Raw genomic sequence first — 15670 nt, 5'->3', positions numbered from 1 at the left:
GTATGTGTATATATATGTATGTGTGTATATAGATATATATATATATATATATGCACACACATGCACACACAATACAATTTGTTTATATATGTTTATTTACCAACTTGCTGTTCCATGGTACAAAGATGACATTGGAATACTTTCAGTGTATTCCAGACAAACGCATGAATTTATAACAAAACAGACCTGTGTTTGAATATGGCTCTCTAATTATTCTAAATTAGCTTAAAGGGGAAGCATTCTTCCTTGCCTGGTGTATGCTGTTTGACACTGTCATGTCTCTAACCAGATCCTTGCTCTTTTATCTAACATGACTGCAGTTTTCAAGATTCTTGTTTGTTGCTACTAATGCGTGTGAATGATTTGCTCTGAATTACTATGCCTGTGTAGTTTATTAACCAAAAATGCCAGTACTGTAAGTAAGAAGGTAGTATTTCTTAAGGTTTGTCAATGTTTATGTTTAATTTGTATTATTAGTATTGTGTTGGTTCTTTATTATAAAGAAATAAGTGTTTATTATAAAGACACCGGTGGGGTGACACTTCAGGTTGATTTATAACTCCATGTTGGTCCAGTGGCCTTGCGTTTCAATAATTTCCTGCTCCCGCTCTGCCCAAAATGACCAAAAAGTGGTTCATGGAATACTTCATTAACATAGACAGACAGTCAGCACTGATTAAGTGGCTTCCCCTCTTCCCCTCTTCCCCTCTTCCCCTCTTCCCCTCTTCCCCTCTTCCCTTCCCATGTGCTTGCCCTAGTTTCTGAGGAATGGGTATTAGAGACTATCTATTCAAAATTCTTTTAGCTATCTACATGATGTCAAGTCATTGTTTTACAAGACTGTGATAAATTTGTGGTGCTGTACATTTACCTTATAGACTTGTACTGTAAAAACATAATTTTCATGCAGTAAACATAGAGTCCTAACCAATCAGACTGTTCTGGTTGTGGACCATCACATTTCCCAAAAACCCCATTCCTGTTCCAATTTGGTGGGCTTTATTTGGGTTGAACTGACTGTTTTACCTAATTTGGCTCCGAATGTTTCCAAAGTTGACAAATGTAAATGTGAGATTAGGCTCAGTGCACCCAAAAATTAACTATGTCAGTCTGTGAACTGGAGTCATCAGATCAAGTTTGAGTTGAGTCACAAGTAATTACAAAAGTCTAAAAACAGACTCCAGTCTGACTCAAGTCCAAGTCATGAGTCTGAAGCCCACACTTTGGAGAGGGAAAAATATGCTGTAAAAATAGACATGCTCTAATCAGACGTGATGTGATAAGTTTCCTGATCCGAGCAATTTGTCTGTCTGAACATGAAAAAGCAGTGTGACACACTCAAAGACAATCAGAACACAGTAGCAATTTGGAGTGGGATTTTGGAACACATTGGCCAGGACTAAACAAAAACAGAAATCAAATTATAAGAAAACTTGAGTTAAAATGGCCGAGGTGGGTACCAATGTTGCAATACTTATGGGTATTGTAGAGTGGAGTTGCATTCAGCAAGCATGCATTTAAACATATAAACAATAAAACATTTATAATTATAATTTTAAATTGTATTTCCATTTCAAATTAATGCTGTTCCTTTCAGCTGTGTCTTTTTTTAAGAATACTGAAGAAAAAATTTATCAAAGTTTCCGCAAAAAAAAAAATTAAGCAGCACAACTATTTTCAACATCATGAAAAAAAGAGAAGTAGTAAAATAAATGTTTCTTGAGCACCAAATAAGCATATTAGACTGATTTCTAAGGGATCAAGCAACACTGAAAAGTAATGGCTGCAAAATTTTGTTTTGTCATCACAGGAATACACTAGATTGCTAAATATATTCAAATGAAACTTGATTTTATTTTATTTTTTTTATAATATTTCCCTAACATTGCTAGTTAAGAGCTTAACAATTCAAAAACATTGTAATAAATTAATTACTGAACCTAAACTTTTGAATGGTAGTGTATGTTTACTAAAAGACTGTTGCATCAGGATTACATTAAACTGTGTTTTAGTTATTCCACAAATGCACGCTTAATGTAGGCTCATCTGTGGGTAGGTACAACACAGTTGTTTTCACAGAGCTAATTAGTCTAATTACAGTATAATGGATTCAACAGTGACTCTGCATGTGAGTGCATTTCGATATGTGTGTTTTAACATCATTCTCTGCAGATGAGATATCGATGAGCCTAGCAGCAGTTCTGCACTGAGACAGAACATTAACTCTGTAGCAGTTACACAATTTATTCTAACATCTCACTCGTTAGTTTTCTCTCTCTTCTTTTTTGCCCCATTTCCAACTACCCCTTTCTTTCTTTAAGGCGAAGCTCCCTCAAAACACATCTATAAGATCCCATTGAGCAACCTAGTTGGACGGAGCATAGAGAGGCCCCTCAAGTCTCCGTTGGTCAATAAAGTGCTCACGGCACCTGCCTCCAGTGTGATCGGCCCCACTCCCGTGATCGCAAGCACAACCTCCCTCTCACTGTCTCGCATGGAGATCAAAGAGATCGCCAGCCGGACACGGAAAGAACTGCTGGGTGAGTGTCTCTGTGTTTGTGCACTCTTGAACCGAAAGCTATCATTACGCTTGTGCGGCACAGCGGGAAGCTGGCAAGAAATGTACCAAAAGAAATCAGCCAGATCTGCTGGAGACATGTTTTTAGGGTTGGACATTAGAGCTCCATGTGGTGCAGCTCAGTACCATTTATTATTAACCTTTCAATTGTGGGTGATAAAAAAAAACTGTAACAATACATGCACACTTGATCTGTTATAATGCTTGTTCTGCAGTCAAACTGAGATGAGACAGATATTTTTTATGATGAAGTGTTAGAGTGAGACATCCTGATCACACATTAGATAAACTGTTCGAATTACTAGACTGCCACACTTCACACCCTACATACACAGACACACACATGCAAGAATGGCCAAGTGGACTATTGGAAGTGCTATTGCACCTCCTGGAGGTGCAATTTAATGTCATTTTATAATTTCGGATTACTATGTTGAATTATGATCAGTATTGTATGATTTTGTGTGTCTGAGTTTGTCTTTGTCCTCTGTACCTGTCACAGGTTTGACTGAGGAACCCAGCAGTAAAGCTGATGGTAACTCAGTGAAACAGAGAAGAATGAGCAAGAAAACCAAGGAGGAAGAACAGAGGAGAACAGCAGAGATAAGCACCACTGAGCAGTAAGTGAAGTGTGTCTTTGTCTGTGTGTGTGTGTGTGTGTGTGTGTGTGTGAGAGTCTTGGTTGGGTGGTAGGGCTGGGCAATACATATTGAATATTCATGATAAATTCACAGAGTTGGTAAGTTCAATTCATTTTCATTTATCAGTCATTTTCATAAACCGTTTCAATTAATTGGAAAACTCAGTTATGTCAAGTTTTTCTTTTTTTTATGAATCTGTTGAATGGTTTGTAAATTAAAATTTTCCCCATTAAAATCATGTACTAAAATATTACATTACTAATAAAAACAGTTTTTATAGACAAAAAAAATTTAATTTAATAAAATTTAATATATGTCTAAAGTCCATTTAGTCCATGCTTTAATAATTTCAAGACTTTTGCAGCTCTTTACAGTTACTGAAAAAAGATATAGACCTACACTTTATACAAAAGGTAAAAATACAGTAATAAAATATTATCACAAAGTAAAATATATTTTAAAATGTACTTAATTCCTGTGATGCAAAGCTAAATTTTCATCATCATTACTTCAGTCTTCAGTGTCAAATGATCCTTCAGAAATCATTATTATGATATATATTTGAATATATAATTTTATGATTACATTATAAATGTCTTTACTATTCTGTTTTATCAAATTAATCCTTTCTCAATAAAAAGCTATTTCCTAAAAACAGAAAAAACACACACAAACCAAAGCTTTTAAACAGCGGTGTGTTAAGTAGACTGAAAATATCAAGCTATAATGTTTAAAGCTATATGTCGCCCAGTCCTAGCAAGTGAAAGGTTATTTCTGCATGTTAGATGCAAGTATACCAGTGATGTATACTGACTATAAGATATCTCCAATCAGAGTGGGAATGGAGTCTGTAGATGCAGAAACTGATGTCCATCAGCTTTGCTCATCTGGCTCTGAGGTGGAGCCACGAGATGATAGCCCACCCACGGCCAGCCCTTTTACCTTCTCCACATCTTTTGAGGAGGATATTCTGGACCTTAAGTGATGACAATCACAGTCTGTGGATCAAAGTGCACCTCTCACCTTACACATCCTACTACCTTTTACTTTATATCATTCTTATTTACCATGTTACGTTGTGTTTTCCTTAGTCTGCCAACTCATCTGTGTGCGTAAATGAATCCCCAGAGCTTTAAACTTGAAGGAGTTTACTGTGTGGTGATGTCAAAATTTACTCCTGGTGGATGTATGCATGTGTGTGTATGATCCTGTGTTTACCGTATAAGAAAGTTATGTAAGTATATCAAAGAATCAGATTCTCAGCTATTATTTCAGTGTTCAGTTTAAAGAAAAAAGAAAAACTGACCAAAATTGTTAAAAAATCCCTAGAAACTCAGTTAGTCAAGATTTGATTTCGTTTCTATGATTGATGAGACACATTCTCCATCAGCATTCGGACAAATTTGTAGCTTTGTAGCAAACTTGTAGCCATATGAACAGAAATAAAAAATGGCTTGAAAGGATTGAGCCACAAGTTAAGGTCAAGGCAAATATTACTTTTCGCTCCAAGACCTGAATGTACGATTGACATTCCTAAAAACAATGACATTTTAACTCCTTATTTTGTGTTTTTAAATGTTTTGTATGTCTGTGATTTGTACATTGTGTGATTATTTCAAAGTTGTAAGAAACTCTATATGCATCTTGGACCCGATGCACATGAACATACAAATGTAAACGTACAAACATATAAATATACCTTTCTAGTTCTATTGTATTATGGAGAAATAAAACTTACTTCTTGTGTATATCAGTGTTATGGTCTAACCTGCCTTCACCCTCACCATGCTTTTAAACCCTGACATGCAAACCCTCTGCAGAAAGGGCAGGAGTCTCCCACAAGTGCCATTTTCTACTGCAGCCGTCAACCACAAGCAGCGCCCTCTATCAGACTGACCATGGATTGCATATGTCATGAGGCAGAAGCAAACAAACACAAATGCAGAACACAGTTTGGTCACTACATCTGGTAAATGTGCAGCTGTTTACTATGCTGACAGTATGAGCTTTGATCCATGAACATCTTCATTTACAAGCGCACACAGTCAAACGCAGTCTTTATTTAAGTGCTGTTGCTTCTTGAAAAGGGCTCTGGATCACCTGCATGCCTCCATTCAAACCCACTATTAAACAAAAGGGATTTGATGTATTAATGGTTTAGAATTAGGATGTATTTACTCTTCTCATGGATTTGGTACAAATTGAAAAAAAAAAAAAAAACTCTAGGAATTAAAGCCAGGGTTAATTAGATTACATCTCTGACTCTGGGTTATACAGCCAAAAAAAAAAAAAAACCTTCACCAATATCTTTGTCTTGTTTTCTAGTAGAATCTAAACATCTTAAAACGAGATGAATTTATGTGAGAAATAATTCGATATTTATTTTGGCCCATTTTTTCTAGATTTAGGCATAAACATAATATTTTACACACACACACATAATAAAATATTTTTTTTTTTACTTAAGAATATTCTTAATATGATTATTTAAAGATGTTTTTCGATAGTTTAACTGGAAAACAACACATAAATACCGAATAAAGGTTTTTGCTGTGTAATAAGAGAACAAGAATATTGATTCTGCTGTTTACAGTTCAAACTCAGAGATGTTTAAAAAATGTCATCACAGTGACACTAGAACACAAGAGCCTCAGGAACAGCACAGAAGGAGGTGTAAGTATTAAACTGCTTAGCTGAATGCATGTACCCCCACTCTCAACCTTTCTCCATCTGAATGTGAACTATTTAACACTAGTAGCAGACTGGACTGTAAAGGGAGAACTTGGGAATATTTTTGTAAATGAAGAGTTTCACATAGCATTTATTTGCAATTTTGTTGTCTTTGAAGGGAATAGGTGAGCCAGAGACTGATGAAAAATATATTTCATTTTTTGTTTAGTTTTTTTCTATGGCATATTGTCCGTTGTCTTCCCCCTCCTTCTGTTCACTCCCCTAACTGTTTTCACAGTGCTTTTGTATCTATATCGATATTAACTGTTTAGACTGTTGCAGAAATTCTGTGATATCAGAAATTAAACAAAAATGAATAAAAAAAAAAAAACACCAAGTGTCTTAAAATATTGTATTGTAATTGTTTTTAATGCAGAGTATTACTTGTAAATGTTAGTGTTTCGGATGTGGCCTCAAAAATATTACTATTATTATTATGGCATTTATTTGAAAAAGTTCTGTAGCACACTGCTGTAGTTACTGTTCATCGATATGAAATAAATATTAATGAAATTTAAACATGTAGTTTGTGTTTTAACGAGTGCGAGTAGACTACTCACATGCTTGATTATTAATAACATATATTGACATCTATAATTATGTTATGTTATGTGGTCTCCCAATGTTGAAGGGTTTCTCCGAGACAGCAAACAGGAGTCTGCAGAGTCAGCAAACTGCTGTCAACATGAGAGGCCATCGATGTTTTATAATGACCTCTAGGTGGTAGTGTTGTTGAATCAAACTGTTCAGCTCATTCAGCAATTTAATCAATAAGCTACTGATATACCTTTATAGTACCCCTCCCTCCGTGTGTATTTGAGCTTTGTGTGTGTGTTTTGCACATTAATAATATTTTAATGTTACAAAATAAAACAAAGCAAAGACCAAGTGTCTAATCATTTATTATAAACTGTAGCATTCGGCTTTGTTGTCCGTGACAAACATTTGTTCTATCATGGTACTATTCTTGCGGAGACTGAAAGAATGCCATCTTCTGCATCATCTTCCGTTGTCGTCTCTTTTTTGTAGTTTTAAATAAATGATCTGTTCTTTGATATTTATTTGCCGCAGTCTGGCTGATGCTTCACTGACAAGCTGCTTCTTCAGCTTTTGCTGTGATCTGCAGGTTACACAAGCAACATGCCCGTGGACACTGCTTCCTAGCGGTTTGCATGTGTACTGCACTCTATCTACAATCTCAACTGGGAGTGTCAATGGTCCAGTTGAGAGATAGGTGGTGGTAATGCACTTATAAGTCTGCGATCCACCATAAAGCAAGAAGAAGAAGACTCCTCATGCTCCTGCTGCTGAGAACGCACATAGGAGGACGCATCATCTATCATTCTTTGTGTTTTAGCCGTGTTTCCCATTAACCATAGGCAGTGTTGGGTATAGTTACTTTGGAAAGTAGTTAGTTAGGTTACAACGTTACCATCAGTTAAAAGTAATCAGTTATGATACAGCGTTACCTATTCATAAAAGTAACGCGTTAGAGTACTCATGCGTTACCAAAAATTAAAAGCAGTTCGCAGCGGCTCACACACGACACATGACAGACACAGCCCCCGGCCCCTTTAAATGCACCTAAAAGTCGTGACTTCCGACAATGAATAACGTCAGTCATCCGACTAAATTAACACTGCAGGATAACAATAACAGGAAAGACAGTCAGCAAACGGCTATTCCACATGGCGTTTTATTTATTTATTATCACAGAACATATTATTAATCAAAACTCGCACCTACCCAGCCCGGGTAGCCTAGGCTACTGTATATAATGAGCACCACAAGATAACTCCTGATTTTTCTTTGACTTTAAATAATGCAGTTATCAAAGTACAAGTATGCTTACTTGTAAACACAACCTTAAACAGGCTTGCAGATTTAAATCCATTTAGAAATGATGAACAACCAGCCAGCCAACGATCTAACAGAAATTAACATCTGCCTGTCAAACAAAAATGATAACAAACCGACCGAATTAAATCCTTCACTGCCACACAGGCAAATGACAAATCGCTTAATAGCCGAACTAATTATTATTAAAGTGTCACTCACAGAGTGTGCATTTTACCGTTATGTTCTTTTCTTTTTCGTTGACAAATTGAAAATAATGTGCGTACTTCCATAAACCAAACGCTGTCCTCTCTGCCATCTAGACGGGAGTTCGAAAAAAAAAAAAAAAAAAAAAACCCACACACATACACAGGGTCAGGCGCAGGGCACAGACGCATCACAGCCATTGACTTTACGATCACAGAGCTTCGGCTCCGCTGATACATCCGCAGGTGGCACAGTAGACCTACGCCTACTGTCTGACAAAAAGCAGGCTGCAGTCGGGATTTTCCTTTCCTTAAAATAACGGATTACTTTTTAAAAAAAATAACGAAGTTACTGATTACTTCTGCACGAAACTAACGCGTTAAGTTACACATTTCAGGAAAAAAGTAATTAGAGTACTCTAACGCGTTACTTAGTAACGCGTTACCCACAACACTGACCATAGGTGGCGGTAATGCACTTATAAGTCTGTGATCCACCATAAAGCAAGAAGAAGAAGACTCCTCATGCTTCAGCTGCTGAGAACGCACATAGGAGGATGCATCATCTATCATTCTTTGTGTTTTAGCCGTGATTCCCATTAACCTCCATTATAAGACTGAAAATCTCAGTTTGTGCTTTACTGAAGAAACAAACTCACCTACATCTTGGATGCCCTAGGGGTAAGTAAATAAACATAAGATAGTTTTTTATTCTACTATAGCATAAAAATAACATAAAATGTTTGCAGATATTTAAGAAACATGCTAAGTTAACATGCTTGTTTATCTGAAAAACAATGATACAGTCACTTATTCTCCTTTGAAATTGTGCGTTCCGAGCCAGAATGTCGGTCTCTGTTTTGGTTTGTGAAACCTGCCCACTGCCAGTTTACCAAATTTTATTTCGGCACACTGGGTTGTCAGTTGGCAGAAAACAGTAATCCACCAATAAGAATAAGAGGAGACACAAAGCAACTAATAGCATTGCTGAATGGGTTGAGATGTGGACTGCCACTAACCTGCCACACAAGACTATAACAGATTATATGTGTTTTTCTAAATCAAAGCCAAAGGTTAACATATTTCATGATGTGCCATAACAAAAAAAAATCTCAGTTTGTGCTACAGTGGTTTCAGCAAAAAATCTCAGTTTGTGCTCTACTCAAGAAACAAAGTCCCCGACATCTTGAATGCCCTGGGGGTAAGCAGATAAACTAAATTCTAAATAAAAGCCAAAGGTTAACATATTCCATGATGTGCCATAGCCAAGCCACATATGGTTCTCAGTTGTATGCTGTTGAGAGCCTTAAAGGGATAGTTCACCCAAAAATGAAAATGTGATGTTTATCTGCTTACCCCCAGGGCATCCAAGATGTAGGTGACTTTGTTTCTTTAGTAGAACAAAAACTAAGATTTTAAACTGAATCTGTTACAGTCTATCACTCTTATAATGTAATTTGGTTTGTGTGTTTTTTTTTGTTTTGTTTTTTCTGGCCGTGATTCCCATACACATATTATAAGACTAACAAACTACAACGGTTTCAGCTAAAAATCTCAGTTTGTGTTCTACTGAAGAAACAAAGTCACCTACATCTTGGATGCCCTGGGGGTTAGCAGATAAACAACACATTTTCATTTTTGGGTGAACTATTTCTTTAAGGATACTGCCCCACTGACAAGCTCTTTTTGTAACAGGATATGACACCGTTTATCACAGTATTTTTGTTGAAGGCTTTCTTATTAACAATTCTGTAGATTTATTCTCTGAGCACACAGGTATGTATTCAGACATTTATGACAAGAAAGGGCATGTTTCAGATGACGATATCATTGTAGGTTCACAAGTAAATCCAAACGCCCACTTTCCTTCACGTTTTCCAGCAAGATTTTTTTTTGCTGCCCTTTCACATATTTATCCTGATTTACTTCCACCATTGGTGGCAGTGGATATTTTATCAAACCAATTAAAGATTGAGACAGGACATTTGTGGTATCGGTGATAGTTCTGAAGGTTTGGTTTATTTTAGTTTTATGATGAAACAAAAACATGCCTTTCTCACAAAGTTTTTAAACCCATCTTTTCCTGTCAGTCTTTTTCCTTTTCTTTTTGTATTAAGTAACAATGGGGCCTACCATGTTCTAATGTCCTTTTATTTCTTTTTTGTTTCTTTTTCTCTTAGTTGGTTTTAACATGCAGTCTCTCATTTCTTGATCTGAATCAATAAAGTATCACAATAACCCATGAAAACACACAATCTTTCATTACTCCTTTAATACAAAAACTATTATTTTCTCATGATCTCTTTAGAAGCATTAACATCACTTCACAAGTTATATAAAAATTCAAATAAGTTACACTTTGAAAACAGAAAATATTTCAAATGTATATAACAAAAGCACTGTGTGGTGAATTACCACAACCATAACATTATACCAAACAGAGCATTCTTGAGGATAAAAACCAAAGTGAAAGCACCCGGCTGTTCTTGAAATGCTGTTAACCCAAAGCCTGGTGGACAAAGAGGAGGGACAGTGTTTGTGCAACGGTGTATACTGAACGCTACAATAAATTTGAAAAGCCTGGGCTCTGCAGGGCTTATGGTCTTATAACAGAGGAATTTTTACAAGTATGGAAAGTTACTGTGGAACTGTCACGTGGGTTCTGAACTGACCTCAGCAAATATTGCTTATGTAAGCTTTGCCGTATGAAATTGAAAAGCTGGTGGTCACTGAACCAAAAATCTTGTAAGTAACAGACTCAATGTCTATTCAAGGAGTTGTTGTATCAAATATATAAATATTCTGAGTATATGCAAACCTGTTTGTGAAAATAAATCACATTAAATAACCTTCATTTGAATACTAAAATGACAATACACGTAGTAAAACTCGATACAAACTGTAGTGTCCAGTCCTAAAAAGACAGCATTGAATGTTTGGATTTAAGAACAGAGTTGTTATTAATTGTCAGTCATAAATCATTAAGTCTAATGTTAAAGTGAAATGTGAATTCCGTTACTGTTGAGATGCTACAAGTCCATAAAGCAGCATTCTGCATCACAGTTGTAATCATGAGTCTTGACCAATCACAGAAGTCCATTATTGAGATGGTCATGCAAATGAGGCGACTTCCATGAGTATCTGTATTGCCATTGAAACGCAAGGCACCTGAGCGATGACATAGGCAAATGAACGTGTTGGTGCTTTAAGTGCAAACAGGTATGCAATGGTGTGGAGAACTCGACCCAGGAAAAAGATCAGAAAATGAATTCGTGCAACTGCATACGAGGGGGCTGTCATGGAGTAGACGGCTCCAAGAAATAAAAAGGGAAAAATGTTTTCCATGTCATTGACGTGTGCTCTGGAAGAAAGAAAAACACACAGTACAAAAATGAATGCAGGTAAACCACAATTAAAAATGTATGGGATAGTGGAGATGAAAGAGAGGGAAAACTGCTGAGAGCTATTGAAAACAAATAGGATGTGTATTTGGTAATGTTTAGCAAATAAACAGTTTTGGTACCATTTATGAATGATGATGCAGTTTGACATAACATGATCATGATTGCTTAGTCATAGCTCGTGGTAAGTACTTTTCCAGTTTTGACCAAATCCTCTTCTCCATATACTCTACATCACTGGGACCCATCATACAGGATCATACAGATCAACCTGGCAAAGTTTGATCTTCTTGTTTTCCCTGCCATTCCAACTCTACAGCGTGATGTCATCATCCAGCTTGGTTCTTCTACAATCACCCCATCAACTTCGGTCAGAAATCTTGGTATAACCTTTGATGACCAGCTGACCTTCAAAGACCACATTGCAAAGACTGCTCGATCTTGCAGGTTTGCATTGCACAACATCAGAAAGATCAGGCCCTTTCTAACAGAGCATGCTGCACAACTTCTTGTCCAGGCTCTTGTCATTTCTAGGCTGGATTACTGCAATGCTCTTCTGGCTATACTTCCATCAAGCACGATCAAATCTCTATGAATGATTCAGAATTCAATGGCACGACTGCACATGGGCTCTTTTGGGCTGGTTGAAGAGCAGTCGTGCCGTTGAATTCTGAATCATTCATACTTCCACTCACTATTACGAATCTACATCCCCTCCAGAAGTCAGAGATCCGCTAGTGAGCGACGCCTCGTGGTACCATCACGGAGAGGCTCAAAAACACATTCCAGAACATTCTTGTTGTCCATTTCTGGCCGGTGGATTGATCTTCCCAACCCTATCTGGAATGCTGTTTCCCTGACAAATTTCAAGCGACAGCTGAAAACTCTTAATGTTACTTGACTTCATCCAAAACATAAAAAAAAAAAAACGTTTCTTTCTCTTTATTTATTCCTTCCCTTTCTAGCTTGTACTTATTTGAACGAATGCTTGAAACTTGGTATTTATGAGCACTTCCTGTGTCTGTTTGCCTCTTTTAATAAGATTCGCTTCATGTAGTCCCCAATTGTAAGTTGCTTTGGACAAAAGCGTCTGCAAAATTGCTAAATGTAAATGTAAATCCTTCACTTATTTCCACTTTGAGCCTTTCTTTTGACTATTTCTAGGTAATGTTATACTCTTCAAACTGTATTTGATCTAATAGTCCTTTGAATTATTTTGAATGTTCCAGACTGTGGAAATACATATGGAAAACTGGTTTTCTCAGAACCAAGGAGCTGAGGAATGTACACTCAACATCTGGCTTTGATCAAGACTTTGGCTGTAAACTGTCTGGCTCTGTCTAAGGGAAGCATGCCTGGACAGTAAACGTTGCCAACATCACACGATCTTGCAATGTAAATTTACTTTCCCTCTGAATCACTCTCACAGTGCATCAGTGGCTGTCCCATGAACAAATCACAGCAATAGGAAGTTGTAAGTAATTCCTGTACCACTTAAAAGAAATTAATCATACTATGCTGACATTCATATCACCACATTATGGTGAAATTTCCCTCTATTAACTCAACACTTACAGCTACGTAGCAATGCTTGGTCTGCATTTCACAGATTCTTCCTCATCTCTTTATCCCAACCAAGGATTTTCCATTAAAAGAAATCTCTTGCTGAGATTCAATTTTCAAAGAGGAAATAACTTTCACTTATGTGTTAATTAAAACTTTCATTCGAAAATGTTCTAGCTTTAGGTCCTGATATAAAATATGACTGTCCCAACAGGCTTAAAGAGATTTAAAAAAAAAAAATAGATTATATGCACCACTGTGACCACACACACTTGGCAGCTTAATAATATTAATAATTATTTTAATAAAACATAATAATAATAAAGATCATGGTGATTTATTATAATATAAGATAATGATCTTTGAAATGTCTTTTATATTTATTTTTTTTCCTTCTGTAAGTGTCTGTTTTGTTGACATGTCAACGTAAAGTTGATCCAAACAAGAACTTTTAAGCATTAGTTCTATTTAACGCTGTCTTGCTGTTTCTGTTCACATGTAGGTATTTGTTAACCACAGGGTTTTAGTGAAATACCTTTGTGAATGCATAGCAATTAAGGTAAAATAATGGTCTTGTCAGGACTTGCTTCTGCTAGCATGCCGTAGCTTACCAATCTGGCAGCCACAAGCTACCCTTCTCCGGTTCTCAAGATCACATCAGTGAATACCTTTGATTAATTTACAGAAAACATGAATTTCCATTGCCACTATATAAATTCAGTCATTTAAGAGCAGTCTACTGTAATAACAACTTCATTGTTTTCATATTGTGCAGACGGAGTGGGCTGTGACTGGGCAGAGCAGGCAAGTTTCCTAAAGATAAGTTAGAAACCCGCCAAACAAAAACATGCAGCACCCTGCTGCTTAAAGTAATGAATGTTTCCCTACATGCCACCAAGTCTATGATTGTTTTAAAGTATGTAGTTTCATATACATCGTCTCACTTTCTCTCATGCTCCCACATACACCAATACAGGTACAGGTAGCAAAGTCTACTGTGGAAACACATTCGTGCTAACTGGCATGGATACTGCATACCTATTTTACTTTTGATAAAAAAATAATAAAAATGGACAAATAAAGATATCTTAGCTATCTGTTGTGGATTAATCATGCTGCCTACCGTAGACCTGTTAACTTTGACACAGACGTGAAACTTAAAAACAGACTTTCCCAATAATAGAAAATGAAAACAAGTTTTTGAAGATAAATGGAAAACGTCTAAATGGAACATTTTTTTATATTTATAAAAAATGCCAGTAATTCACTGTACAAATTTACAGTGACAGTGTACCAAAACTAATACATATGCTAGGTAGGTAACATTCAAATGTAACATATATATATATATATATATATATATATATATATATATATATATATATATATATATATATATATATATATATATATATATATATATATATATATAAAGTGTTATAACTTATATTATAGTGTTGAAAGCCAAGGTTAAATGTAATGTATTAAATTTAACATTGTTTTATGTTATTCTGTTACTGTTATTGTCCGTAAAGCGTTTCCATTTATATTGCTGATGTAGATTTATTTATAGTGACATACTAGTAACATGGTAAAAAAAAAAAAAAAAAAAAAAAAAAAAGGCATTTGTTAAAAAAAATTTTTTTAGCCTATATCAAAGTTTGTGGGGCTGTTTATACCAATGTTTTGATCAAATTAGTTGCATTAGAGAATAAAATCAAAAGTGTGTGGTTTTGCGCTTACCTCCTGCAGCGTTCCACATATGGATCAGTTCGGCAGAACTGCACACCTCCGTGTCTATCGGCGTCCTCTGGATTAGCAAACGCCTGTCAAATACATGTATCTGTTTAGCGCACAAACATCTGGAAGTCACGTCATTCTATAAAAACACATCTCTGACCTACTTTTATTTCTGAAGTTAATCCAAACAGCTGCAGTATGCAGACTTCTATTCAAAACAAAACACTCCACAAGCTCGAAACTATTCCTTTATAAATAAGGCACTCGAAGCAGTTCTCTGGCGTCAGTGTGTTTGATGCAGTAGCATGAAATCTATTTAATAAGTAGCCTGGCTATGAATAAAAAGTTCCACAACTTACCTTTTTCCGAAGTCTCACTTGGCCCGTGATGATGGCAATTATGTACATCTTTAAGATTAGAAGCGTGCTGTAGAAGATGAAGCACAACATTACATCGCTCCCGAGCATCTTGACTTCGACAGACCGAGACTCTCTCTCTCTGTGTGTGTGTGTGTCTGTTTACGCTATGATGAAGTCGTCTTTGGAGCAAGGATTTATATGCGAACCCCAGACCGTTTAGCCCAACCTCTACCTGCAAGAAACTTGCACTGAAGTGCATACTTCAGTTTTTTTTCCCTGCCCGTGACACACTGTCCCATATAGAGTAAGACAACTGGAAGACTCCAGTCTTGCCTAAATTCACTTTAATAGCAGAACGTCTTCTACATTCACTTTAATAGCAGAACTTCTTCTACATTCACTTTAATACCAGAACTTCTTCTACATTCACTTTAATAGCAGAACTTCTTCTAAATTTGGTATTCAATTGGAATACAATTTTGAACAGCAGAATGAATTACGTCTAATAGTTTTTATGTTTTGGTTATTCTGGAGTCTCACTGTTTATGCTGGAAAATATATGGTAGGCTTTAGCTATAAGCTATTAATAATTTGTAATAGATATTAGTAATTTTAA

At 36.1% G+C, this 15670-nt stretch overlaps 2 protein-coding genes across 7 annotated transcripts in view; one reads left to right on the top strand and one right to left on the bottom strand.

The window, feature by feature from the left end:
* garnl3 (GTPase activating Rap/RanGAP domain like 3) overlaps window positions 1-6769 on the top strand; it is a 55379-nt gene extending 48610 nt beyond the window's left edge. For 5 of the 6 annotated variants that reach the window (XM_026211692.1, XM_026211690.1, XM_026211693.1 and 2 more), the window contains 3 exons: window positions 2322-2540; window positions 3081-3198; window positions 4054-4967. In XM_026211692.1, coding sequence (XP_026067477.1) covers window positions 2322-2540; window positions 3081-3198; window positions 4054-4204 — 488 coding nt within the window. In that variant the 3' untranslated portion in view covers window positions 4205-4967. Of the gene's footprint in view, window positions 1-2321; window positions 2541-3080; window positions 3199-4053; window positions 4968-5039 lie in introns of those variants that run through there. The other variant, XM_026211695.1, reaches the window with a different exon arrangement.
* Window positions 6770-10253: 3484 nt separating this feature from the next.
* On the bottom strand, window positions 10254-15271 carry LOC113049387 (prostaglandin E synthase-like). The gene is made up of 3 exons (XM_026211689.1): window positions 15055-15271; window positions 14699-14781; window positions 10254-11352 (listed from the first exon to the last, which is right to left on the bottom strand). Exons 1-3 carry the CDS (start codon window positions 15160-15162, stop codon window positions 11103-11105), a joined length of 441 nt encoding a protein of 146 aa, XP_026067474.1. The 5' UTR covers window positions 15163-15271; the 3' UTR covers window positions 10254-11102.
* Between the last annotated feature and the right edge of the window lie 399 nt (window positions 15272-15670).

This window comes from Carassius auratus, chromosome 30 (assembly GCF_003368295.1).
Source record: "Carassius auratus strain Wakin chromosome 30, ASM336829v1, whole genome shotgun sequence".
NCBI classification, from domain to species: Eukaryota; Metazoa; Chordata; class Actinopteri; order Cypriniformes; family Cyprinidae; genus Carassius; species Carassius auratus.
This window is presented reverse-complemented; position numbering and strand designations above follow the sequence as displayed.

Bases quoted from the DNA above. Each gene is read 5' to 3' on its own strand.
- LOC113049387 (XM_026211689.1), bottom strand. From the start codon at position 15,162: ATGCTCGGGAGCGATGTAATGTTGTGCTTCATCTTCTACAGCACGCTT. The intron at 14,782-15,054 runs GTAAGTTGTGGA...TGTATTTGACAG, and splicing joins AAGTGAGACTTCGGAAAAAG to GCGTTTGCTAATCCAGAGGA. The intron at 11,353-14,698 runs GTAAGCGCAAAA...TCTTTCTTCCAG, and splicing joins TATGTGGAACGCTGCAGGAG to AGCACACGTCAATGACATGG.